The sequence below is a fragment of the Bos grunniens genome, chromosome 15, assembly GCF_055505025.1.
Source record: "Bos grunniens cultivar Pamir isolate PY7600 chromosome 15, Bosgru_T2T1.0, whole genome shotgun sequence".
Taxonomy (NCBI): domain Eukaryota; kingdom Metazoa; phylum Chordata; class Mammalia; order Artiodactyla; family Bovidae; genus Bos; species Bos grunniens.
In genome coordinates this window covers 29,610,625-29,637,028 of record NC_141179.1, presented here as the reverse complement: position 1 = coordinate 29,637,028, position 26,404 = coordinate 29,610,625, and the positions used below count along the sequence as shown (strand labels likewise).

General features: G+C 41.6%; 1 protein-coding gene across 3 annotated transcripts; it reads right to left on the bottom strand.

Annotated features, from left to right (window-relative positions):
- Positions 1 to 379: 379 nt before the first annotated feature.
- Positions 380 to 25,709, bottom strand: ATP5MG (ATP synthase membrane subunit g). 3 transcript variants are annotated; one of them, XM_086339505.1, is made up of 6 exons: positions 25,597 to 25,709; positions 19,226 to 19,386; positions 7,077 to 7,218; positions 6,280 to 6,384; positions 4,721 to 4,843; positions 380 to 500 (listed from the first exon to the last, which is right to left on the bottom strand). In XM_086339505.1, the coding sequence occupies exons 1-5, from the start codon at positions 25,646 to 25,648 to the stop codon at positions 4,770 to 4,772; spliced, it is 534 nt and encodes a 177-aa protein (XP_086195631.1). In that variant the 5' UTR covers positions 25,649 to 25,709; the 3' UTR covers positions 380 to 500; positions 4,721 to 4,769. The 3 variants fall into 3 exon arrangements, with proteins under 3 accessions (XP_086195631.1, XP_086195633.1, XP_086195634.1); XM_086339507.1 differs by lacking the exon at positions 380 to 500 and adding an exon at positions 2,757 to 2,982; XM_086339508.1 differs by lacking the exons at positions 380 to 500; positions 4,721 to 4,843; positions 6,280 to 6,384; positions 7,077 to 7,218 and adding an exon at positions 17,619 to 17,821.
- Positions 25,710 to 26,404: the final 695 nt, after the last annotated feature.

The following is a 26,404-nucleotide window of genomic DNA, read 5'->3' as shown; positions in this document are numbered from 1 at the left end:
CATACTCCCAGGGTTCCCAGGTTGCTCTAGAGGTAAAGAACTCACCTGCTAAGGCAGTAGTCTTAAGAGACATGGGTTCAATCCCTGGGTTGAAAGATCCTCTAGAGGAGAGCATGGCAACCCACTCCAGTGTTCTTGCCTGGAGAATCCCATGGACAGAGGATACTGGCAGGTTGCAGTCCATGGTGTCCCGAAGAGTCGGACATGACTCAATCAACTTAGCACACATGTAATTCTTACTCCTACCACTCTAATGGCAGAAAGTGAAGAGTAACTAAAGAGCCTCTTGATGAGGATGAAAGAGGAGAGTGAAAAACCTGGCTTTAAACTCAACATTCAAAAAACAAAGAACATGGCATCCAGTTCCGTGGCAAATGGATGGGAGAAAAGGAGAAACAGTGGCAAATTTTATTTTCTTGAGCTCCAAAATCACTGCAGATGGTGATTGCAGACATGAAATTAAAAGACGCTTGCTCCTTGGAAGAAAAGTCACCACAAACCTAGATGGCAGATTAAAAAGGAGACACATTACTTTGCTGACAAAGGTCATTATAGTCAAAGCTATAGTTTTTCCAGTACTCATGTATGGATATGAGAGTTGGACCATAAAGAAGGCTGAGCACCAAAGAATTGATGCTTTCAAATTGTGGTGCTAGAGAAGACTCTTGAGAGTCCCTTGGACAATGAGGAGATCAAACAAGTCAGTCTTAAAAGAAAATCAACCTGGAATATTCATTGGAAGAACTGGTGCTGAAACTGAAGCTCCAATGCTTTGGCCACATGATGCTAAGAGCCGACTAATTGGAAAAGACCCTGATACTGGGAAAGACTGAAGGCAGGAGGAGAAGGCGGGCAATAGAAAGTGACGTGGTAGGATGGCATCACCGATTCAATGGACATGAATTTAAGCAAACTCTGGGAGACAGTGAAGGACAGGGAAGCCTGGCTTACTGCAGTCCATGAGGTCACAAACAGACATGACTGAGCGACTGAACAACAACAATCGTATGCTCAGATTCAGTAGTTGTAGTTATGTGATCTTGAACCGGGCACCTAGGCTCATGATGCCTCAATTTCCTAATCTGCAAAATAAGAATATCAATGAAGACTGAATGACCTAATCCAAGTAAAGTGTATTCTCTCTCATTCAGATAGAAACACTTTCTTAGTCACTGGTGAATATACCTCCTCTCAGATAAGCAATTTCCTTTCTCCAAACAGGTCCCCAATGGAAAACATTGTGTTAGTTGTCCCCAAAGTCCTGGAACTAAGAAAAGAATGGTAGCTGGGTCATTCAGACTTGCCCATAGGAAGACTTGATCATCACTGAATGGCGGACAGTTCAGAATCCTTAGATGTTGCTTTCTTTGGTGAAGGAAGGGCCAAGTCCATTACTCTTCTATGGGTTGTCATTCCCTCCTCCAGGGAATCTTCTGGACTCAGGGATAGAACTCAGGTCTCCTGCATTGCGGGCAGATTCTTTACAGTCTGAGCCACCAGGGGAGCCTTCTGTGAAGGCGCCTATGCATTAAGGAGGCAGTGATTACATTTCGCTACTGCCCCTTTCATGAATTTCCATTCCAGAAAAAGTAAGTATAGCTGCATCTATGACTAAAAGGACTTTAAATAATTGCCCCAGCATGAGCAGCTAGCTTTCTGTAAAGGATTAGGCTGTAGTCTTGGCCAAAGGCAAAGACTGGATAATTCGGGAGCCTTGAGCTCTTTGGGAACAGGCACTGCATATTGCTTTGCTTTGTATCCCCTATGCTGAGTAGTGTCTATATCAGCTCAGTTAATGTTTGTGGAATAAATGACCCTTCCCAGCTTCACTCTTGGACCTTGGGATTTATACCCAAAGTGTTTTATTTTGTCAGAGTTGCATGTCCTGGATTTTTATAAAAATACGTTTTATTTAAAATCAGCTACATTGTCTCCATCTGAAATTGTACAAAGTGAGTATCAAAGTGTGCATCTCTCAAAGAGAGAAAGATGATAGGAATAATTCCTATTTGATAATTACCACTTCACCCTGTTGAACCTTGAAGGAAATGTTGCACTAAAGCGTTTCCTTTCCCTTTCTTCCTGGTCACCTCTAACTTGTACTCTTATATAGTACTCTTCTGGCCACTTTGACCAGCTGATGAGAACTGACTCAATGGAAAAGACCCTGATGCTGGGAATGATTAAAGGCAAAAGAAGGGAGGTGGCAGAGGATGAGATGGCTAGATAGCATTACTGACTCAGTGAACATGAATTCGAGCAAACTCGGGGAGACAGTGGAGGACAGAGGAACCTGGCGTGCTGCAGTCCCTGGGATTGCAAAGAGTGGGACAAGACCTGGCAACTGAACAACAACAACAAAGTCGTCTTCTGATTGGTTTCTTTCTTTCTTTCTTTTTTTCTGATTGGTTTCTTACCTTCAACCTCTGTGCGCATCTTTATTCAATGAGCATGTACTGAACATCTACTTTGTACCAGGTATTATGTTAGATCTGGAGGTACAAAGATGCTATGTTACAAAAATTCCACAGAAACTTGAAAAGGAAAGAGGCCTTTGAGAAACAAGGCTTCAGTATTGCCCACACATTAGGTACATGAGGCAGTGTCAAAAAATGACTGGCCAGGGAATTACCTGGCGGTCCAGTGGTTAGGACTCCACGCTTTCACTGCTGAGGGCCCAGGTTCAATCCTTGGTTGGGGAAATAAGATCCCACAACCCATGAGGCATGGCCATAAAAAAAAAATGACTGGTAAGATCATATTAAGGAGTTTGGAATTTATTCTAGAAAGATTAGGGGGAAATGGATAGATTTTAAACAGGGACTGATATGATGGAATTTGTGCCACATCACTTGGCAACTGGGTGTAAGGAAGCAGGCTGATCTTGAAACTAGAGGTAGAAGATGAAGTGATGATATTTCTGACCTCTTCCCATGGCTTCAGACTCATTTGTCCACACGTAGTAGTCCAGATGAAGCGTGCCTAGGTAGTGAACATAACAGGAATGAGCACAGCTTCTGGAGCTACTTAGCAGATAGAATGACTTTTGGTGTCCATTTTGATCTAGAGGATGAAAAAGGGGTTTGTCTCAGGTTGTCAGCTGGGTCAATCCAGCAGGTGGTGATACCACCAACTAAGATAAGGACAACAGGAGGAGGAAGGTATTTTTGCTTGCAGATGATGAGCTTGGTTTTATTTATTTATTTTTAAAATAAGTTTATTTACTTTTATTTTGGGTTGTGCTGGGTCTTTGTTGCTGTGTGGGCTTTTCTCTCATTGCAGTGAGGAGGGGGCTACTCTTCTTTGTAGCTCACAGGCTTAGTTGCTCCGCAGCAAGTGGGATCCTCCCAGGTCAGGGATTGAACCCCTGTCTGCTACATTGGCGGGTGGATTCTTTACCACTGAGCCACCAGAGAAGCTTGGTTTTAGAACAGTGGAGTTTGATATCCTGTGAGATCTGCAGGTGGAGTTGTCTAATAGGCAGTTGGAATCGTAGACTAGAGCTCAGGAGAAAAATCTAAACATACAGATCTGGGACTTGGAAGTATGAAGAGGGTTGCTGAAACTATGGGCAGGAATGAGACCACACAGAAGGGTGTGTGTGGCACACAGAGGCAGATGGGTCAAGAATCGAATCAGAAGAAACCTATCTTCCTATTGGGTAAGCTAACAAAGAGTAGCCAGTGGAACGAGACTGAGAAAGGACGCTCAGGGTGGGACTTCTCTAGAGGTGCAGTGGTTGACTCCATGCTTCCACTACAGAGGGAACTAAGATCCCACATGTTGTACAGCAGAGCCAAATATATATATATATATATATATATATATATATAATAATTCAAAAATGAAATATATTAAAAAAAAGAATGATCTGTGAGTAAAAGAGGGCAAGAGGGAAGCCAAGGGAGAAGGAGCTTCAAACAGAGGAGCTATAAACAATGTCAAACGTAGCAGAGGGGTCCAAAAGCAAAAGGACTGAAGAGTGTTCCTTACGGTGCCAGGGAAGTCACAGGTGAGCCCAAGGAAGATGAGAGTCTGGAGTCGGACTGTGTTTGGTCGAAGAGAACAGGGAGAGGGCAAGAAGCTGGTGGAGGCAACTTTGGAGAGGCTCAGCCATAAAGGGAAAGAGGATTTTAGCTGGATCCCCTTAACACCTGGTTAAGAGTTTATTTCTTTTTTAGCTATTATTATGGTTATTATAAAAGTAACATACACATGGTAAAATTTTTCAAACAATAGGAAAGAGTATAAAATAAGAAGTGTAAATATCCTTTCCTTTCCTCAGAAAGGAATCACCCTTTTAAGTTTGTCTATTACTTCAGAATATAAACAAATATATATTTATTCATTTATCTGTATGGATGTACACACGGACACACTCACATTCTTTTTTACTCAATGTGATTGATTATACCATACAAACTATGTACTATGCTTATCCCTTAATCTTTTTCACTTAACCATACGTCCTGGAAGCCTTTCTGTATCTTTCCAACCTTATCTCCCACTCTAGTTCACTCTGCTCCTGCTGCTCTGACCTCCTTGCAGTTCCTGGAACACACCGGCACACCCACACCTTAAGGCTTCTGCACTGGCTGTTCCCTCTGCCTGGAATGTTCTTCCCTCAGATATCCTCTTGGCTCACTTGCTCACTTCCTCAGACCTCTACTTAAATGTCACCTTCTCAGAGAGGCTACCACTGTCATTCATGATACCTTACCCTATTTTGTGTTTCTTCACAGCACTTGTATCTCCGGACTTGTTTCACATCAGTCTCCCCCACAAGGACATGCACTCTGTGAAGGGAGGGACCTGGTCCACTTCACTGCTCTGTATCCACAGCCTAGAACAATGAAAAGTCACTCAGTCATGTCCGACTCTTTGTGACCCCATGGACTGTATGTAGCCCGCCAGGCTCCTCTGTCCATGGGATTTCCCAGGCAAGAATACTGGAGTGGGTTGGCATTTCCTTCTCTAGGGGATCTTGCTGACCCAGGGATTGAACCTGCGTCTCCATGTAGGCAGATTCTTTATCGTCTGAGCCACCAGGGAAGCCCATGCCTAGAACAGTACCTGACCTATATGTACTCAATAAAATAGGAAAAGGCATATACACCTGGCATAGTATCATATTATGGATAACAACATAGTGATTAAGAGTGCAAGCTCAGGATTTCCCTGGTGGTCCAGTGGCTAAGACTCCACTCTCCCAATGTAGAGGGTCAGGGTTCGGTTCCTGGTCAGGGAACTAGATCCCACATGCCCCCAACTAAGACCGGGGCATCCAAATAAATTTTAAAATAAATAAATATTTTGTTTTTTAAAAAAGAGTACAAGCTCAAACAATTTGGGTTCTAATCTTTATTTCTCAGTAGGTGGGTACCCTTGGATAAGTGAAAATATTCCCTCCTTGTAAAACAGGGCCATACTAGTGCCTAACTTCCTGGATTGTTGTGAGGTTTAATGTGTGAAAATATGGAACATGCTTAGAACAGTAATGGCATGTAGCAATTTTTTTTTTTTTGGCCACACTACTTGGCTTGTGGGATCTTAGTTCCCCGACCAGGGAATTGAACCTGGGTCCCAGCAATGAAAGTGCCGAGTCCTAACCATTGAACCACCAGGAAGTTCCCAGCAAATTGCTAATAATTTTGTTCACTGCTATAATTGTTAGTAATATTCTGCTGCTGCTGCTAAGTCGCTTCAGTTGTGTCCGACTCTGTGCGACCCCATAGACAGCAGCCCACCAGGCTCCCCCGTGCCTGGGATTCTCCAGGCAAGAACACTGGAGTGGGTTGCCATTTCCTTCTCCAATGCATGAAATGAAAAGTGAAAGTGAAGTCGCTCAGTCGTGCCCGACTCTTAGCAGCCCCGTGGACTGCAGCCTACCAGGCTCCTTCATCCATGGGATTTTCCAGGCAAGAGTACTGGAGTGGGGTACCATCACCTTCTCCAGTAATATTCTAGAAAGATAAAATATTAATAGTAGCTGCAACCTCAGTGAGCTCCTCTTCTTATCTTTCTTCCATTCTTCCAGCCTGTCTTCACATCTTCTTCATGGCTGCTTCCTCTGTCCTTCACCCGTTAGACGCTGGTGTCTCCTGAGTGCTTTTTGTTTCTCACATTCTCTTAGAGTGAACTCATGGTTGTAACTACTACCCCGGCGGGAGAGCACCCGAACTGCTACCCCAAACCGCACTGCTCCCCGAGGCCTAACTCTGGCATCCAGACTGCTTTGAGTATTTCCATTCTAATTACTTGTTAGGTTGGATGACTCACTGAAGTGTGGGTTCCTCAAGGGCAGGAATAGTTTCTTGGTTATCTTTGTCTCCGCTTCTCTAAGGGAGGTGCTCTTGGTAGGGACTGTTTGTAGGTGCTCAGACTCTGGTGGAAAGAAACAGACAACAAACAAGTCACCATCGTACAAGTCACCATCGTAAGTCAACTGGTGACAAGTGCTGTGTAAGTAGGATGAAGAGGGTGGAGAACCGGGAGAGACTAAGGTGCAATTGTGTATGAAGGCTGGCCAGTGGAGACCTTTGGGTTAAGGGGCTATTTATTTGAACAGTGTGCTGAGGAAGTGAGAGGGTAAACTAAATGATGTCTGTGGGAAGAGTGTTCTGAGTATAAACTGAAAAATGCAGATGGCCTGAGGTGGAGTGGGTTTGGGACAACAAAGAGGCCACTGTGGCTGGAGTAAGGTCAATGACAGGAACAGTGGGAGAAATGAGTTGTGCCAAGTAATGGGCGAGGGGGTGCTTCAGATCCCACAGAGAATTAAAGTGAGATGATGTGCTACTGGAGGGTTCTTCACAGTAGACTGACCAAATAGTCAATTTATACTTGAAAGGATCACTTTGGTTGTTGGTGTAAGAATAGACAATAGAGAGGCAAGGGTGAAGGTGGGGAGGTCTGCTGGCAGGTGACTGCTGCGGTCCAAGTGAGAGGTGATGGAGTCTTGGCCTTGGGAGGTAATGTGGAGGTGATGAGAAATGAGCAGACTCCAGATATATTTTGAAGCTAGAGTAAGGGTTTGAGGGGGGCTTCCCAGGTGACACTAGTGGTAAAGAACCTACCTGCCAATGCAAGAGATATAAGAAATTTGGGTTCAGTCCCTGGGTCAGGAAGGTCCCTTGGGAAGGCGTGGCATCCTACTCCAGTATTCTTGCCTGGAGAATCCCATGAACAGAGGAGCCTGGCAGACCACAGTCCATAGGGCTTCAAAGAGTAAGACACAACTAAAGCAACTTAGCATGTACACAGGATTTCTTGATGTATTAAATATAGGGAGTGAGAGAAAGAGGAGAAACAAGGATGAATAGATAAATAAATGAATAAGCGAATTATATATATATATATTCATTATAGAGTGATACACTGCAAGGGCTGCCTAGGTCAGAAAATAAAGAAAGGAGAAATGCTAGGAGAATTAACAGAAGAAAGAGGATTCAAGATACAGTCACATACTTCCATTCACTTAAGAAGTGTAAAGAAAGATAGGTCAATAAGTTGAGAATGATTAAAGGGAAAGTATTTTTTCTTGTTGTTTTTTGTTTTTAAGATCTGTAGCTTGAGGAGTAGTATCAATGAAAAAGGAAAGAAAAACTGCTTAATGAAGATGCTGCCAAGTTTCTGAAAAGATCACCTACATTCATAGCCTCACTTCCTTCCTATCTTCCACATACTCTACAAACACTATCATCTGCCCACTCACCACCTGCATTGAAACCACTGCCATCATAAACTCCCATGACCTTCTAGTTGCTAAAACTCATGGAGACTTTGTAGTTCTTGTTGTACCTGGTCTTTTGCAGCATTGCTGAACTTCTGGAAGCTCGCTTCCTCTCACACTCTCCTTCTGCTTTTCCTCCTACTTCTCTAACCTTGCTATCTCAAATCCCTTCGGTGGCTTCTTTTCTCTGTCCACCCCTAAATGGTGACGTTTCTCAGAGTTATGTTCTCATTATTCAAATAATGAACTCTTTTCATTATTTCATTCATTTATTCAAATACTGAATGCTGACTACATACCTGGCGCAAGTTGTAGGTGCTGGGGGTATAGCAATAAACAAAAGCTGCAGAATCATCTGCCTTCAACTTCTGGAGCTTACTCAGTCTTCCTAAGCAATCTCATCTCATTAGCCAGGCCCCAGTCCCCCCACCCTGTGCTTGTCACTTCCAAATTTACATCTCCAGCACTAATCACTCTTTTTAATTTCAGACACACAGAACCAACACTTGGTCAGGCATCTTCACTTGTATGTCCTTAAACTAAATTCCTGTTTACCCCAAAGTATGCCTCTTTCTGTATAGCCTCCACTAATTACACCACTGTGCACTCCCAATTGCTCATTTCTCTTCAGGATAACTGCAATTAGTTCCCAGTCTAATCACCCTCTGATAGAAGACTGATCTTTCTTAAATGCAAATCTGACCATATTACTTCCATCCTTAGAATACTTTAATAATTCTTATCATCTTCATGATCCTTTGTTATTTGGTCTAACTTTCCCCTCACCCCTTGCCTCCAGCACATCTATTCCTTTTGTTCCTGTCTTATGGACTTTAAATTCTCTCCTACGATCACGCTTTGGTGCATGTTATTCCCTCTGTCTAAAAAGTCCTTGTTTCCCCTTTCGGTATCTAACTTCTAGAGCCATCTCAGGTGCCATGCTCTCCACCCTAGCCTTCTTCAACCTCTCTTGTGTACGCAACCATAGCATAATATGCAGACTTCTATCACTGATCTTTACATGGTGTATCATAATTGTGTGATCTGTAATTGTTTATTTTGCTACCGCTTCCCTTTGAGCTCTTTGAAGGTAGGAAGTGTGTCTTTTATTTTCGGTATCTCAAGCACTTAATGACAAGAGTGTAATACATGTTTGTTGAACAAATAAATGAAACAACTGAAAATGGGGAATGGGTGGGTCTCTTCAGCTGAAGCGTGGAAAGGCAGAGCATCAAGCGCAAAGGTAGAAGGATCGTTTCGGACAGAATGTTTTAAATGTTCTCCTCCAGGAGGAGAAAGGAGGGAAGAGTATAATTAGAAATAGATCAGCTGAAGAGGGGGAGGAAACTGAAGGCGTCTGTGCTAGATAGTTTCTATTTTTTTCTGAATGTAGTAGATAAGTCATTCCTCTTTTCTTGAAGACTTGCGTGTGAACAGAGGTGCATAACAGTTTCTTTGAATCTCAACTTGCATACCTACCAAACACTGGATTCTCTTCTCTATCCCATAAACCTAACCTCTTGTGAAGTTGTAAGAGCCAAGGGGATCACGTAATATAAAAGTCTTTGAGGTCTTTAGGTAAGTCAGTGGACCTACTGAGTCTCACTTAAATGACTTTAAATCCATGCAGTTGAACGCTGCTAAATTCCAAAACCCTTCTCATTTTATCATCTTTTAATATCTTCTGTGTATTATCAAGGCTGAAGTTCCTAGTATTAAAAACATTTTGCTTGTCTCCAGAACTACTTTGAAAAAATTCACTAGACTTAACATTACCATATAATTTTTATTTTTTTAACTACAGGCAGAAAGAGGGTAAAACTGAACAATGTTATCCTCCCACTGAGATGTCTATCTTTTCTTGAGACATGCTTAAAACCTAACTAAATGGTCTGAAATTGGTTTAGGATTCCTTTCAGTCACCAATGCTAACCCATCTTAACACACAAGACTAGAATTCAGTTGGTCTAAATAAGAACAAATTTTATCCGTAGATGGGATGGAAACTTTAGGTGAGGATTAAGGTCATGGCCAAGGTACAAGAGGAGGAAGTCTGAGTTAATTATAACCTAGGTTCTTCAGTCTTAATTCTAGGAAGCTGTCCCTTAGCTAGATGGACAACTTGTTGATTGAGGGATATTCTCAGAGGAGCTGGAAGCTACCAATTCCTGAATTCTGAGATCAATTTCCACAATTGAAGATGTTAGCACTGAAAGACTAGAATTTATTGTCACTTGAAGAAGCCTTTTGAGTCACAAACATTTGGTTATTTTCTCTCCAGCAATCATGACTGTCCTGGAAGATGTCCCAAAGGTAATTTTTTTTCAAGGCAGGTTGAGTAAGGCTGTTTTGATATGTTTTTTACTCTATAGTACAATGCAAGCATTATGCTTAATTTATTCCTAGACTTAAAAAAATACCCACTGTATATCTTTTGGTAGATAATTAAGGTAAAAAACCAAACAAGCAAAAGCATGAGAACACAGCCATCACTGCACAAGGCAAAGACGTCATAACCTGTGACACAACAATGTAAGCCTGCTTTAAAAGCTGCATTTATTAATATCTCTAATGGGTGCAGTTATATATCAAGTTTAAAAACTGGAAATTTATTTTGAAACATTATGGGTAGAGACCTGTAGTTAAAGGATCACTGGTTAATTTGACTTTTAAAATAATTAGGATTAGCATTTAGCATTTTCTCTTTAGCCCTATTCTCTTCTCGGAGTTCTGTCTAGTGACATCTAGAAAATCCTATTGCTTAAGACCCAGGAAAAATTATGGGACTCTAAAACAAATGATACATTATGAATCATTACTTGTTCCTGCTGAAGTTGAAGTGTCTAGTGAAACTCACATAGTGCCTCACGTAACTCATGAGTTAGAGTTCAGATGTAAGTTTGTGAATAAACACATAAAAAGCAAACCATCCCCCTCTCCCATTCCTGCCCTCACAGTGCAATAACCGGTTTAAATATCCGAGCATAGAGAGGATGTAGTTAAGAGTTAGAAAACCAGGAATCAGGTCCTGCATTCCAGTTCTCTAACCCTGATTCACTCATCTCTGGCCAACGGTTCCACTTCATTTCATTCTACACTGAAAAGTGAGGAGAGCAAAATTTTGTTTAAAAACTTCTAAGCTAAGGGGCTTCTGCCAACTTGCATAAGGCCTTTGCCTTAGCTGAGGCCGGCAAATAAGGAAAACATGCAGCGATAGATGCCATTTTAAGAGAAAAGAAAGAGTTTTGCTGCTGATGTGTCCTTTATGGAGGCCTTCCCATAGACTGCTTTGAGAGCCTTGCTTCTCAGTCTTCAGAGGCAGCTTTCTTCTGGGATGGGTTGATGGGGGGCCAGATGGTGATGGTGGAGTAAACAAACTCCAGGGTCTCAAATCCAGGGCCATTTGGCTCGAGTGTTTACCTTCAGTGCAGTGGGGTGAAATTTGGAGCCTCCAGTGAAGTGGAAATTAGTTTCCCTCATGTAGCAGTAACGTGGCTATCATGCAATAAGGCATCCTTCTACTAGAAATATTCAATATTCAGATGAAATCATAACAGGATTCAAAGTAAGGCAATGATGATCAAAACATCACTGCTGATAATATTTACTTGGCTAACATTACTTTAAAAACAAAAACAAAAATCCTGGGCTTATATGGCTTTCTTTCTATGCCTCCACCTGAAAGGTCATTAGAAATGGTAACCATTTTTCTACCATCACGTTGGAATTCACCGTTATCTCAGAACTATATCTATTCACTTGTTCTATTAACTTCCTTACCCTCTTGAGACCTAAAGTGAGATGACGTCAAGGTAAAAATGTAAGTGATCCTTAGGGGAAACAATAGCCATTTTAACGAGGCTGTAATTCAAAAAGCATCCAACAGTGTTTTAATTGCTTTTGGACTTGACAACACTGGAATGTATTACAACTTCAAGGCTCTAAACTTTTTTACTTTGTGCCATGAGTTCAACATATAATTCCTATAAAAATCCTTTCATGGTCTGCGTGTGTAAATCCTATCAGGAAGAGTATGGTGCTACAAACTTAGGTATGATGTGCTTCTTTCAGCTCTATGAAGGACATAAATCCTGAAAGGCAGGCGTGGCAGAGAAAGAGGGAGTTAAGATGATCAATGCCGAAGGAGTTTCTAGGATTTTCAGATTTCAGGCTAGGTCTTCTGTAAAGGAGCTTCTGCTGCCACACTCTCACTCTTCCCTCCGAGGCCTTATGAGAAGGCAGCCCTGGGTTAAATTAACCTTGCTTGGTAGTGAAGGTCTGCTAATCAGAGGTCCAAACCTCTGAGGTTCAGAGTTAGAGGTTGAGATGCAGGAGTGACTCAGCTGGCATCAGCTTTGTAGCAGTCTGAGCCTGCAGGCTTTCAGGAAATGAGTCCCCCAGGCCTGCATCTCCCTCTGTGGCAAACTGCCACTAAACTCTGCTGTTTATCAACCTAGCACCAAACACAGTAAGTTAGAGTTTGCTGATTTACTGTTTGAAAACCTATGATATACAAGCCAGATAGACAATGTGATAGACTAGGATTACAAAGCTGAATTAGACACTGTACCTTCCTTAAAAAGCTTATAGTTTAGCAATGGGAATAACAAATGTTAAATGTGTCATTAGGGTACAATGCTGTGTGCTGTTAAGAGGCCCAATAGGAGGACAAAGGGAAGCAGTTTACAAAAATCAGAAAAGACTTCTCGAAGTACAACAGAGATATACAGGTAGAAAGAGGATAAAGGCAGAGGGAATAGAATTTATAAAGGTACATATTCATTAATGGATAAATTAAATTATTCATCACATCTGTATTGAGTGACTATGTACTTGGGATGTATCAGTGAACAAAATAGATTTTTAAAAATTTCTGGCCTTTTGGGGTTTGCATTTATTTTAGCCAGGTAAATCAATAAACATAACAAACCAGTAAATCATGTGGAATGTTAGAAGTTGAAATTTTTGGAAAAAGGCAGGGCAGGAGAGGGGTATTTGGAGGGAGGTTTCTGGCAATTGTAATTAGGATGTTTGGGGAAGCTCACACTGAAAATACTGAGTGAGGCGAGGAAGCCAGCCCCGGGAGTACCTTGAGGGAGAGCATTTCAAGCTAAGTAATCAGTAGTGCTAAGGCAGGAGTTGCCTGGTATGTTTAAAGCGCAAGGGGGCCAGTGGAGCAGCATGAGAAAGAAGGTGGAGGGAGGTGAAAGCCAGATCTTGTTGGGCCTTGTAGCCTACTGTAAGCCTACTCAGATTTAGCTTTGAATCTGAGCAAGGCAGGAACCACTGAAGTATTCTGAGCAGAGGAGTGACATAATCTGACTTACCTTTTGATAAGATCACTTTGCCTGAAGTAAAGAATGGACCACAGACAGGAATCTTGGAAGTGGGAGGCCATGTATAAGGGCATTTCAGCAGTCCCCGTGAGAGGACAGCACTTTGGTGTTAGCAGTTGAGGTTGTAAGAGACAGACATATTTTGAAGGTAGAACCAATAGGACTTCTTGAAGGATTGATGTGGAACATCAAAGACAGGAATCAGGGATGACTCCAAAGGTCTTTAGCCTTGGCAACCTGAAGGACAGAGCTGCCATCAGCTAAGAGGGAGAAAACTGTGGAGCTGGTTTGGGGTGGGAATGGGGAAGAAAATCAGGAGTTCAGTTTGGATATATTGAGTGTCTATTAAACACCCAAGTGGAGGTGGAGAGGCATATAAGCCTAGAGTTCAGAGGAGAGGTATAGGCTAGAGCTATAAATTGGAGAGTTGTCAGTTAATGTGTCAAACCCTAAGCCTAGATGAGATCTCCCTTTAAGGGAAGTTTTTAATGGAATGATGGCGGGGAGGGGTGGGCGTGCACAGGGAGAACTGAGCCTGATGTTTGGAATAGTTCAAAGGAAAGGAGACCAGAAAAGGAACTGGAAAAGTGAGCAAAAAGCAAGGAAGGAGGAAGGCCAAAAGAAAGCTCTGGAAGTCTATCAGAGAGTGCATCAAGCAGGAGGAAATAGCTGAGGCCAATTTTACTGAAAGATCAAATGAAGTGAGGATTGAGAAGTGACCCATTTAATGTGTCAGAGCTGTTTCAGTGGAGGAGTAGGAATAAGTGCTGGATTGGAATGGGTTGAAGGGAGAAAAGGATTTGGAGATATTGAATACTGATAACTTTTGAGGTGTTTTGCTGCAAAGAGGGGCTAATTTTGTAAAAAAAAAAAAAAAATGGGTTAGATAATATATATATACACTCTTAGGAATAACAGAATAGGGGGAGAAACTAATGATGTAGGAAAAGGGCAGAAATGATAGCAGCACAGACCTTGAATAGAGGGACTGGCTTTAAAAAGGAGCATAATCTAGGCAAGGTAGAGAATACTTATGAGTGCAGATAGCGCTATGTGAGATGATGCTGTGGGTCAATGGAAGTTCTCCAATTGTTTCGGTTTTCTTAGTGAAGTAGCAAGCCAGGTCATCAGCTGACACAAATCGCAGCCCAGAGAAACAGTGTGGTTGTCTGGTAGCACTAAGCGCCTTCTTAAGGTTTTGATCATGAATATAGTGAGGCTAGCCACCTTGGCTGTTTCCTCCAGCTGCACTCAGCTACACGGGCGCAAGTACAGACTAAGACTAAGCGGATTTGGCCAAGGATGTGGTTTTGGCAAATGAATACAACAAAATGAGAGGCAAGGCAGTTCAGGGTTTAAGACAGAGATCCTGAAAAGACTATGGAATATAAATAAACTGGGTAAGGAAGGAAAAGAGGGCATCAAGTGTGAGGGAGGTGTCAATTTATTGATGGTCATGGTGACTCCAAATTAATAGTTGGGCTATTAGAGGGAATGGGCTGGAAAGATAAGTAACAGGTGATCAGAGAAAAGGATGTGTGAAACTGGAACTATGGACTGGTTGAATTTCTTGGTAATGACAGGAATGAGTGCCCAAGGCAGGTGAAGACATAACTGTTGGACTTTTTAAGGGAACTGAGGATAGTTTGTTGGAAGCATCAGTTATGTCAAACTTTAGCATGCATCAAAAATTACAGAGAGCCAGTTGAAACAGATTGCCAGATCCCACACCTAGGTTCTAGGTAGGGCCTGAGAATTTTAAATTTCTATGTTTCCTTTCTCTGAAAACTACTGATCCATGTGTATGTTGAAATTACCCAGAATTAAGACAGAAATAGTCTTGTAGAGTGACATACAGTCAGGAGAAAAAAAATTACCAAGAAATATAGAGCGGCCTGGTGAGTGGTAGAAAACCATGACAATCAGGGGCAATGGGTACATAATCTGAAAATTAAAGCTTCGAGCCTTATGGGGACTGGTTAGAAACTGTGGCTGAAACCCTGATTGGTAGCTCAATGAGATTAAAGCAAGGCTAAGGCATATTGTCAAGGCTAAAGGCCTGGCATGTATTTTATCAGTATTTTAATAGTATCAGGGCCTTTCATTTGGCAAACAGGCCTGGTAAGGGAATCTCTGGTGGAAGTGCTATTGTATTCATCTGAAAAGTGATCATGGTCATACCCAATTATATTTCAGTAGAAATGAAAACCACACTAATTAGGAAATATTAAGTCTCACAAAACTAGGTATCACTTTACATAAGATTAAGTAGCCTGACATCTAATGGGATAAAAAAGCTTAACAGTTTGATAGCAGGGCAAAGGACTGAGGATGTACAACACAGAATGGAACTGTGATTCAACGGAGGAAGTATGTAAGGAGTAAAGGAGGGGCAGAGACTACGTGGGATCACCCCTGGAGCCCAACTGTGGTCCCATTGATTATGGGATCCTAGCCAAATCACCAAGTGTTTCTGATGCTTAGTTCCTGACTTCTTAAGTAGATCTACCATTTATGCCACATGTCTCAGAGGAAAGCTGAGGGCTAAATGAGATAGTGCTATACAAATATGATATGTTCCCCACTATCTCTGGTCTCACTTCACTATCTCTGTAATTGGAGTCAGCTGTACTGTGCTCAGAACAACCTCAAATGCACCAGATCTTCTCTCATTCACTAGTTTTGCAAGACTGTTTTACCTGCTCAGTATACTTGTTCCATTTTTCTTGGTTCTTACTTTTCTGGTTTACTTTAGATATTAGGTCCTCTGACAGCCTCCCTTTCTTTGGGACTCTGGGTTGAACTCTTCCATTCACACCTTGCACTTTCTTCATTACAGAACACCACACGTTACCCCAACTTAGAGGGTAACTTAGAGTAACCAGACCAAGCTCTGTGAAACAGTCAACAGTCTTGTTCATGAATGTTTCGACCATTCAGCATACCTGCATTTAGGAGGTGCACCATAAATATCTGAAGTACACTGAAGTTGCCAACGGCAAAAACCTGACACAAAAAACTTCAGTCAAAGACAGCCTGAACGGTTCTGTGCTACGAGGCAAGACATTTGGGGTTTAGGAGGTCAAAATCAACAGGCCTGCAGAAATGGCTGCTTCATGGAGTCCACTGCTATTTTAACACAAGAGAATGCTGTACATACACTGTTAGCCACCACACACCAGAGGTATGCCAGATGGCAAAGGAGGAGGAAGTAGTAGTGAAGTGAGTAGTAAATATTTATTTTGAGGACTTTCTGGTGTGACCATGTGGTCAAAACAAAATCACATTACATATCATGAATCAACTACACTCTGTAGGTTCTTACTAGTGCCAGCGGACCACATAATACCTTTATATTAAAAAAAAATTAATTGCACTACTCACTCACACATGCACTAGAGAAACTCATGAAAATCACCATTATTGTAGTAGGGTTTTCTCAGTCTTCTGCTATGCATATTTTAAGTTACTGAATGCTTTTGAAAAGAGGTAGTTTCAGTTTTGACCACCTGCAGCAAGCTAGGCATTATCTCACAGTTCAGAGTAGCAGTGTCTCCGTGGAGAGTTCTTGCCTATCATGAAGAAAAGCTGTGCCCTTTACTGGCTGAAGCAGCAGCATTCTGAGCCAGCTGGTGAATTTGGGATTGACTGGATAAAGGTTCAATACTGTTAAAGGATTAATACTATACTGTGTGCCATGCTTTTCCAACAGGCAATCATCTTTTGGTTATCAACAGCTGCTATTCCATGTTGTGCAGTGGCTGCAAAAGAGTCACCACAGATTCAGAAATGTACCAGTGAGCTATTCATAGATGGTAAGAACCCCAGGAAATGCCAATGAATGATTAAATCATTCCCAATCCTCAATAAAATGGCTCAAGATGACAGACTTATACCAATCACTTACATTTATTTCAGGACATAATATACTATTTAGACCCAAGGACAGTGCTAAATCATAACTCTGTTAAATACCTACAGGATATTTCATTTTTGCGAAGATAGGTCCTTAAAAACTGGACAGATTAATAATATAACAAATATCAAAATCAGATGAAAAATACGTTATTGCTCTCATTCACTCTGTCCTAATGTTAAAGATGTTACAAAGATATACAGATTATCATCATGCTGTTCTTTTGGGAGCCTATATTCAAGCTGATAATAAGGTGTTGTCAAAGGGATCTTTCTCTGATTTTTGCAAAGAAAAACAGCCCAAATTGTATTCTTAATGCTACGTGATTTAACTGTATCATGCTTGGCACATGGTATTATTTCGCCTACTGGAGCAAGTTCTCATTTTCTCAAAGCCTTCCCCCCAGCTTTTCTAGAAATAAAGCTTAAATATCATTTATTTCAAGCTTTCAGAATAAAGTTAACCTCATTTATACAGGTACCAGGTTGGTGTACTCATATATATCTTTTCCAATTGCAGGCTAAGCAAAGGCATGCATTTAGAACCGTATTAATATATTAAAGCGAAAGACAAACCAACTTAATGTCAAGAGAAACTGTGACCTTCCATGTAGTGTGTGATAGAGAAACACTGATTCTGACACATTGTCTTATTTTATTCAAATAGCAGTCTGCTCACACGTGGTCCAAGAACACTTGAATAATAAAGCAAATATAATCACATGTTAAAAATTGGTCTTCAAACATCATAGCCAATGATGCCACGCTTGCCTATGATCTCGCCAACATAAAACCACATCCACACCTCAGTGGCCACCAAACCATTCAGTAGAGCTTCCTGAAAAAAGAAGCACAAATTTTAATGTACTTTTTTTTCCTTATATATTTAAAACTATTCTTTTCCAGGATTAAGTGACAGAGAATATAAGGTTGCTATTCAAATTAGAGGGCAGTTTTAGTCAAAGTCAAGAATTACTGATGTTAACTTTAACTGCTGAGAACCCTTGAACTTTCAATTATGTAAGGTAAATAGTCCAGAGCTTATAAATTCTTTCAAAGCATTCTTTGAAGACCTGAACTGACTTAACCCTTTCATTATTAGTTTATGAGACACTTTATGAGCCCTGAAACAACCCACATCCTGGAAATAGCTGCCACATTTAGAAAGGGCATTCATATGAAAGGATGGCTATAGGAAGGCAAGTCTCTGAACAGACATTTCTGTCTGGCCAAAGAAAATCTGTTGCAAGATGAAGTATTCTCTCTTTCCCTTTAGACATCATTTTTATTCATTTATTATTTGGTTTAATTCTTTCCAGGTATTCAGCAGTTACTCAGTTTCAGAAAATGTACACAGTTACAGAAAACAGTGTTTCATACAAGCACAAATATGGATCTTGAAACTCAAGTTGAAAAACAAAACCTTTCCACAACAAAATCGGGCCTTTTTCTTTTAGCACCTGGAAGTGAATTTTCCCCTTCAAATGAAACCAGAAATACTGGAAATCTCTTGAAAAACAAATATATTTTCTAGAACGCAGGTTCTAAAGTCAGCAATAATTTATTTCGGCTTTTTGTATCCTGTGCTTAGATCAAGCAAACATAAAATCCCAGTTCCAACTCTTTTTTGGGGGGATGGTGGTGGGGGGAGTGTGCCGAGAGGCATATGGGATCTTAGTTTCCTGATCAGGAATCGAATCTGTGCATCCGACACTGGGAGTATGGAGTTTTAACCATCAGTCTGCCAAGGAAGCCTGCAAATTCTAATTTTATGGTCTTTAGATTTTATCTCCACTTTTCATATCATATGCTTCTAGGTTTTGGTGTTTTTATGTCCCATGAGTGTTAGTTACCTGATTGTGATATAGTCCAAGAAATCTTTTGGCCAAATTGGGGAAAGTTTTAGGACTACAGACAAAAAAGTACAGAATCAACAAAGCAAGTCATCCTATTTTAATGCACTAACCCCAAATAGGAAACAAAAAAAAGCTACCCAGTAAAAAACCACTTCTTCATTATAAAATTATTAAGAATATAAGACATAAAACAGTCCAATTATTTCAACCCAGATGACAAAGTTAGAAAGGTAAATATCTTTCTCTGCAGTCAAAAAAGAGATCATCTCTCATTATGCTGGTCCCAGCCTCACTGAAAAATACATATATTAATCAAAACAATCAGAGAAATCCCAAGGGAAGACATTTTCTGTACGCACATACGTTTTCATTTAGCCCATAGTTACCTTAACAGTGAGCTGTTTGAAGCTACCGGTTTTAGCACTGTTGATAATTTTTTTCAAGCTCTGAATTGCTGTAGGGATCTCAGCAGGGGTTGGAGGAACCAGCTCAACCTTGGCATAGTACCAAAACGTGGCCAATCGAGGCTTCGAGTAAGTCACAGCAGCTGGAAAACAAAACAAAACAAAACACCAGGATGAACTCACTAGAGACCGAAAGAAGCAGATGTGTGGGCTGGACACAAATATTTATTCATGCATCACATTCATTCACTGCTTATACCAAATGTGCACCCGGTGTGAAAAGTCAAAGCTGCTCCCTGGTAACCAGAGGCTTTTAAAGATACAGAACACCTGTGTCACAAGCCAGTTCAGTCAAGCAGGCAGCTATAAGCACATCCAATTATGCCAGGACCTCACCAGTGGCCAGTACCAGAATACTGGTACTTCATTTATTAATGGCAAATCTAGTTAACTACAAAGTTACTAGAGTTGGATTCAAAAACAAGAAAAGAGCAGCAATGTAACCATATTTTCCTGTAGAGACAAAAAATTGGGGGGAAGTGGTGAAGGGGAGGGAAGAAACTAAGTAGAATGGCACCCTTAGGAATAAGATTAAAACTTGTCACAATATTGGCCACAAATCCAGATGGAATTATACCAATTAGTACCCATTTTGGGTATCCTCATCAATGTGCTGGATTAACAAAAGCACAGCTGCTCTTCCTTCAAAATACCACAAATAGTAAAAATAAAACCTACATGTATTGTTAGGAACAGCCAAAACTTGAATCTGTTATTAAGCTGAAATTCCTCAGTAATAGTAAACAGTATTTACTATTGCAGGAAAAAAAAGATTTTTAATGAGGTTAGATGGGAGACTATGATAGTGATTCAGGAGGAGAAAGGTATTTCACATAAAAAATTACAAGACAGCATAATAAAAACTGCACAAATACATAAGCATCCATCAAGTGTCTGCTGTTCAAAGACTGATAATCCAAAGCTCCTGGCACTTCCCCTATTATTAACTGCCTGTATTTAGATATTTCGCTACTCTTAAAATTACTATTTCCATCATCCTCTGGCTTAGGGCCATGGGTAAATCTTCAAGCAGACACAAAGCTCTAAGAGAGAATTCTAAATAGAACTGCCAATGCCTGTAAAATGGTGTTATCAAGGAGAACAAAGTCTTAACAGTCAACAAACTGTCTTCAGGTTCGATGCACGATACTGGATGCTTGGGGCTGGTGCACTGGGACGACCCAGAGGGATGGTATGGGGAGGGAGGAGGGAGGAGGGTTCAGGATGGGGAGCACATGTATACCTGTGATGGATTCATTTTGATATTTGGCAAAACTAATACAATTATGTAGTTTAAAAATAAAATAAAAAAATAAAATAAAATTACTGAAACACTTGGAAAAAAAAATTATCTTCAACACACAGATATAATACTCTTAAAAAATACAAACAAATCAGTACAATGTATACAAACACTGTACTTAAGTTAGTAAATTTGCTTCTCAGGGAGCATAGGTTAAAAAGTTTGAGACTGCTTTTACATGTATACAAGGGATGAACAAAAATAAGTCAATGAATGGTGGATGATGGCAGCTAGGTTTCTTACTAAAATAGAGGAGTTTTAGATGAGGGAAAAACATATCCAGTGGTACTGGATTAGAGTTGGAGACATTCAGTATGAATTCATGTTTAGTTGATATACAGGTGGATCGATATAGAAACAATTACAGTTGACCCTTCAACAACATGTGTTTGAACTGTGTGGGTCCACTTATATGTGGATGTTTTTCAATAAATATGTAATACGGTATTTCATAACCTGAGGTTAGTTGAATGAATGGATGTGCAACTGTGGATATGGAGGGCCAACTGTAAAGTTATATTAGGATTTTCAATTGCATGGGGGTCAGTGTCCCTAACCCCCACATTGTTCAATGATCAACTGTGTGTGTCTACACACCCATGGGTGAGTATACAGATGGTCCCCAATTTCAGATGGTTCAATTTACAACGTGAAAGTGATACACAATCAGTAAAAATGAATCTTGAATTTTCATCTTTTCCCAGGCTAGCCACAGGGGTACCATACTTTCTTGTAATGCTATTTCAATGCTGGGTACTGGCAGCAAGCTGCAGTTGACAGTCAGTCATGTGTTATGGGGGTAAACAACCAACACACATTCTGTTTTTTCACTTTCAATACAGTACTCAATAAATTCCATAAGATAATCAGATTTTTTTTTTTTTAATAAAAACAGGCCTTATGGTAGGGGATTCTGCTGAACTGTAGGCTAATCTAAGTATTCCAAGATTAAGGTAGGCTAGGCTAAGTTACGATGTTTGGCGGAATAGGTGTAACACATGCATTTTCAACTTACAATATTCTCAACTTGTGATAATTTTACTGGCATGTAATTTTCTTATTAGTAGAGAAATACCTATATACAGATACCTCCTTGTCCACTGTCAGGGCCTACAGGCAATGATATTCTAGTACAGCCGTCCCCCCTTATCTGTGATTTTGCTTTCTAGTTTTACTGTCTGTAAATATTACGTGGAAAATTTCAGAAATAATCTCTAAGTTTTAAATTGTATGCCTTAAGTATGATGGAATCTCATGCTGTCCCTGCTCCATTCTAATGTGACATCACAATGCCTACATCATGCTCCTCACCTCATCCCATCACATACACATAACATCTCACTCACAAGAAGGGTGCTGCTGCTGCTGCTGCTAAGTTGCTTCAGTCATGTCTGACTCTGTGGAACTCCATAGACGGCAGCCCACCAGGCTCCCCTGTCCCTGGGATTCTCCAGGCAAGAACACTGGAGTGGGTTGCCATTTCCTTCTCCAATGCAGGAAAGTGAAAAGTGAAAGTGAAGTTGCTCAGTCGTGTCCGACTCTTAGCGACCCCATGGACTGCAGCCCACCAGGCTCCTCCACCAATGGGATTTTCCAGGCAAGAGTACTGGAGTGGGGTGCCACTGCCTCAGTACAAAAAGATATTTTGAGAGAGAGAGCCCATGTCCACATAACTTTTATTGCAGTGTTAGTCACTCAGTCGTGTTTGACTCTTTTCGACCCCATGCACTGTAGCCTGCCATGCTCCTCTGTCCATGGTATTTCCCAGCAATACTGGATTGGGTTGCCATTTCCTTCTCCAGGGGATAATCCTGACCCAGGGATAGAACCCAGGTCTCCCACACTGCAGGTGGATTCTTTACCTCCTGAGCTACAAGGGAATTCCTGTGGCTTGAAGCCCTGAAGCCCTTTATCACAGTATTTTATTACAATTGTTCTAGTTTATTATTGTTGTTAATCTCTTACTGTGCCTAATTTATAGATTAAAATTTATCATAGGTATTATAGGAAAAAACTAACATTTAGTACTATCTGTAGTTTTAGACATCTGTCAGCGGTCTTAGAACTTATATTCTGTGAGTAAAGGGTGATTAACACAGTCGAGTAGCAAGGAACATACCCAGTATCTAGATCTTAGCTTCAAAATGCAATTGTCCAATAAAAGGAACTAGGGGTCCTTGGAGAAAGGGCAAATTCTAAGGCTGGGGCAGGAAATACATGAGTCTGGGAAATTTCCTGGCAGTCCAGATGTCAGGACTCAGTGCTTGATGGGGCCCAGGTTCAATCCCTGTAGGGGAATTAAGATCCTACAGGTCATTTGGCATGGCAGGAGAAAAAGCTGCAATTATCTCACAGTACTGGAAAGTACAGGGGGATGTCAAAGGGGCAGAAGTGCCAAACTGACAGGGTTCTCAATGGCCAAAGCTGGAACAACCTGAGAAACAAAATAAATAATGTACTACTGGAGGTACAAGGTATGAAATAAATGTACCTGAGTCCATACAGTATGGACTGAACAAATATTAACTAATGGGGAACAGACATATCTTTCTCACAGAAGAAATTCTATTTAAATATATGTAGATATTCCCTCCTAGAGGAGATAGAATCCTGACTCTGCCTCCCCCAATTTAGTTACTTTTTAGAAACTTAGTGAAACTGCCTTAACCAAGTGGTGAGAACTAACTGCACTAGTGAGCACGTACGGATATCACTTGTTGATGCATCCTGACATGTGATTAGGGGGCTTCGCGTCTGTGGTATTCTTTCTCAAAATCCATAGCTCCATGGAGCTTCCCTGGGGGCTTAGTGATCAAGATGCCACGTTTCCTCTGCAGGGGGCGCAGGTCTCCCTGGTCTCGGAACTAAGATTCCCCCAAGCCACGAGGTACAGACAAAAAAAGAAAAAGAGAAAAAAGAAAAAAAATCCATAGCTCCAGACTCATTATGACAAGAACACCAGACAAATCCAAATCGCGGAACATCTTTATAGGACAGATACCTAGACAGAGACCTACATAAATACCTTGAGACTGTCAAGGTCATGAAAGGTAAGGAAAGATTGGGAAACTGTCACATACACAGGAGACTAGGGAGACTGACAACTCATTGCACTGCAGTACCCTGTATTGGCTCCTGGAACATAAAGAGATTAACTGGAAAAGCTGGTGAAATCCAAATAAAGTCTCAAGTTTAGTAAGTAGGAAAAAAAATAAAAACAAAAATCCCCAGACTCTATGATCTTTTTTGGGGAAGTCCGATCAAAAAAATTACTTATTTTTGTAAGCTTCTTTGTCCTCCAGGAGAATTAACAGATAAAATCAGTAATTTTTTTAGACATTTAACATTAATACCATAGAGTTAAGTGACAAAGCAGCTCCAGTTTAACATTCTGGCCCAGTTGAGTTCTCCTGAGTACTTCTGAAAGGATAACAACGCTTATCTTTAAATTATTCATAATAATAGAGGAAATGGTTGATATAGCTCACAATTAAAATTATCTTCACACTACTTTTCTTTTTGTAAATTATTATTAAAATTAGTTTGCAATTCCCCAAGATGCTCCACCAAAAAGATGTGAAAGCCATGGAAAGTGAAAGTGAAGCCGCTCAGTCGTGTCTGATTCTTTGCGACCTGATCCGTGGACTGTAGCTCATCAGGCTCCTCCGTCTATGGGATTCTCCAGGCAAAAATACTGGAGTGGGTTGCCATTGCCCTCTCCAGTGAAAGCCATGGAAGGAGGGTAAAAAATCCATCTGAAATTTGTGATTATAAATATTAGCCTCAAATCATCCATAAAGTCCAAATAATGAAGCCACTACTACTTCTCCTTGTATTATGTAAAAAAGTAGAGCTTTATCTTAGTCAAGTTGCAAACGTAAGTTCTTTGGTAAAGTGTGTAAACTGATAGTAATAGTAGTGGACCATGGGTTTCTGTAGGAGAGGATCAAGTATTTATAGTATCTGACACTGTCAGGCCTTCAGTAACTCATTGTTCCACTGCTGATGAAGAAAACGGAGGAGACAATGAATAAGAAAATACCGATCGCAGTAAAATAGGTTCAAAAATTTACACGTATTAAAAAATTCATTCTATTTACTTTCATAATCAAATCTGAGCGAAAGCCATTCAGAGATCTGTGTTTCAACCACTTACTAGAATACAGCACATACAGCACATAGCGAAGAAGCTTCCGTCTACTTAAGTGATCTCATTTGGGGGATAAAATGAACAGCTTGCAGACATGAAATATTTACTGAGAAGACTACCATTCTGGGGTATGACTATTCAGGGTTGTTCTCCAATACAGCGTTCCACCCGTGAAGGACGCATTCAGCTTTTTCAGAGTATCCCCACGAACGCTAAGCAGTGATAATAAACATTACTGTTTACACATATCCCTTTCTGTGTTTACCGGAGCAGGAATACTCGACCGTAATGCTCAGTTCCACCTAAAAATTTCCTTAAAGGGGAAGCATTTCAGTATCCGGTCAAAATAAAAAGCAAAGGCAATGTTTCGAAGGTCATCCATCCTTAGAAATTCTGCAGCCTTCCAAATACTCCAGTGAGAAGCAGACAAGAGGATGGGACCGTTATTTCCACGCTTTCACGTGTTTCTGCCCGCCGTCTCCCTCGCTCTCGCAAAAAAGCCATCCCTTCCGTATTCCTCCTCCTGGAGGTCGAAGGGCGTCATGGCGGCTGCAGATGGGCAACCCCGGCTGTCTGCACATTCCCTCCCCTCACGGTCGCGGTCAGAGTTCAGAACCTCTGGGTAGCAGAGAGAACCCAAGCCGCAGGCCTGGCCAGCGGAAAGGTAGAAAAGAACCGTAAATCTGTCTTCTCCCTCACCTCACCCCACCCCTCCCTCCTCACTTCAGGCCCGGCCAGCGGCGGCTCCCTCCGGCCGCTCGAGTCCTCTCCTCCGGCCCTCGCAGGCCTCCCCGGCGCCTGCCCGGCTACCCGTGCCGGCTGGCTGACGCCCCCGCTCACCGTTGACCAGCGCCGGGGCCTTTTCCGCGAGGTTACGGACAAACTGGGCCATGGTCCTAGGACGGAGAGCCCGTCACCCCGACTGGCCGGCTGAATGTCACCCGCCTGGAAGGACCTGCCTCAGGACCCCGGTCCGCTTCCAAGGTCAGGCCTCCCCTTTCCGCGCCGGTACGAGATATTTAGGTGTCCCACTGTCTTTCCGGCATCCAGTGGGCCAGTTTCTTTTCTTTAGTCACAGAGGAGAAAGTGGGTACGAGAAGATGAGATCATAGAGCACGTAAAATACAACGGAGTTCCGCGGAGAAGCAGGCATTTCTCTGGGCAGCCGCTCGCAGAGGTCCGGGAGGCCGGCACGAGGAGGGAATGCGCATGCGCCGTGCGCCTCCCGGGCAGCCCGAGGCGCAGACCTCGGGTGTTTGGGGTAGGTCTGCAGCTTTTTTGAGAGAACGAGACGAGTTAGGGCCGGAAGGCACCGCTGCAGTTTTTCTAGGCCAACGTACTCGTCTTACAAAGGCAGAGAGGGTCCTAGACCAGACACGTAAAGTTAGGGGCGGAGCAGGCGCCACAACTTGTCACCTGACTCAGCCCATTGCCTTTAGTTGACCTTTTGTAATCCCTGTCTCCCTTGACTCCTGTATCAGGATTGGAATCCAGTTCCCCTAATTCCCTAACCAGCCGCAAGGAACTGTGCAGATACAAGGGACAAAATCACATTTACCTAGGGCCTCCAGTCTGTCAGCTTTTTTGGAATTTAAAGAAAGCCTGTGTGGCCTCACTTAAGACCGGCATTGGTAAATAAATGGCTACA

Bases quoted from the DNA above. Each gene is read 5' to 3' on its own strand.
- ATP5MG (XM_086339505.1), bottom strand. From the start codon at position 25,648: ATGGCCCAGTTTGTCCGTAACCTCGCGGAAAAGGCCCCGGCGCTGGTC. The intron at 6,385-7,076 runs GTAGGTTCTTTA...TCTTTCCACCAG, and splicing joins TATATCTCTTGCATTGGCAG to AGTCTGAGCACCTACAAACA. The intron at 4,844-6,279 runs GTGAGTCATCCA...TCATTGTTCTAG, and splicing joins CTTGAGGAACCCACACTTCA to GCTGTGGATACAGAGCAGTG.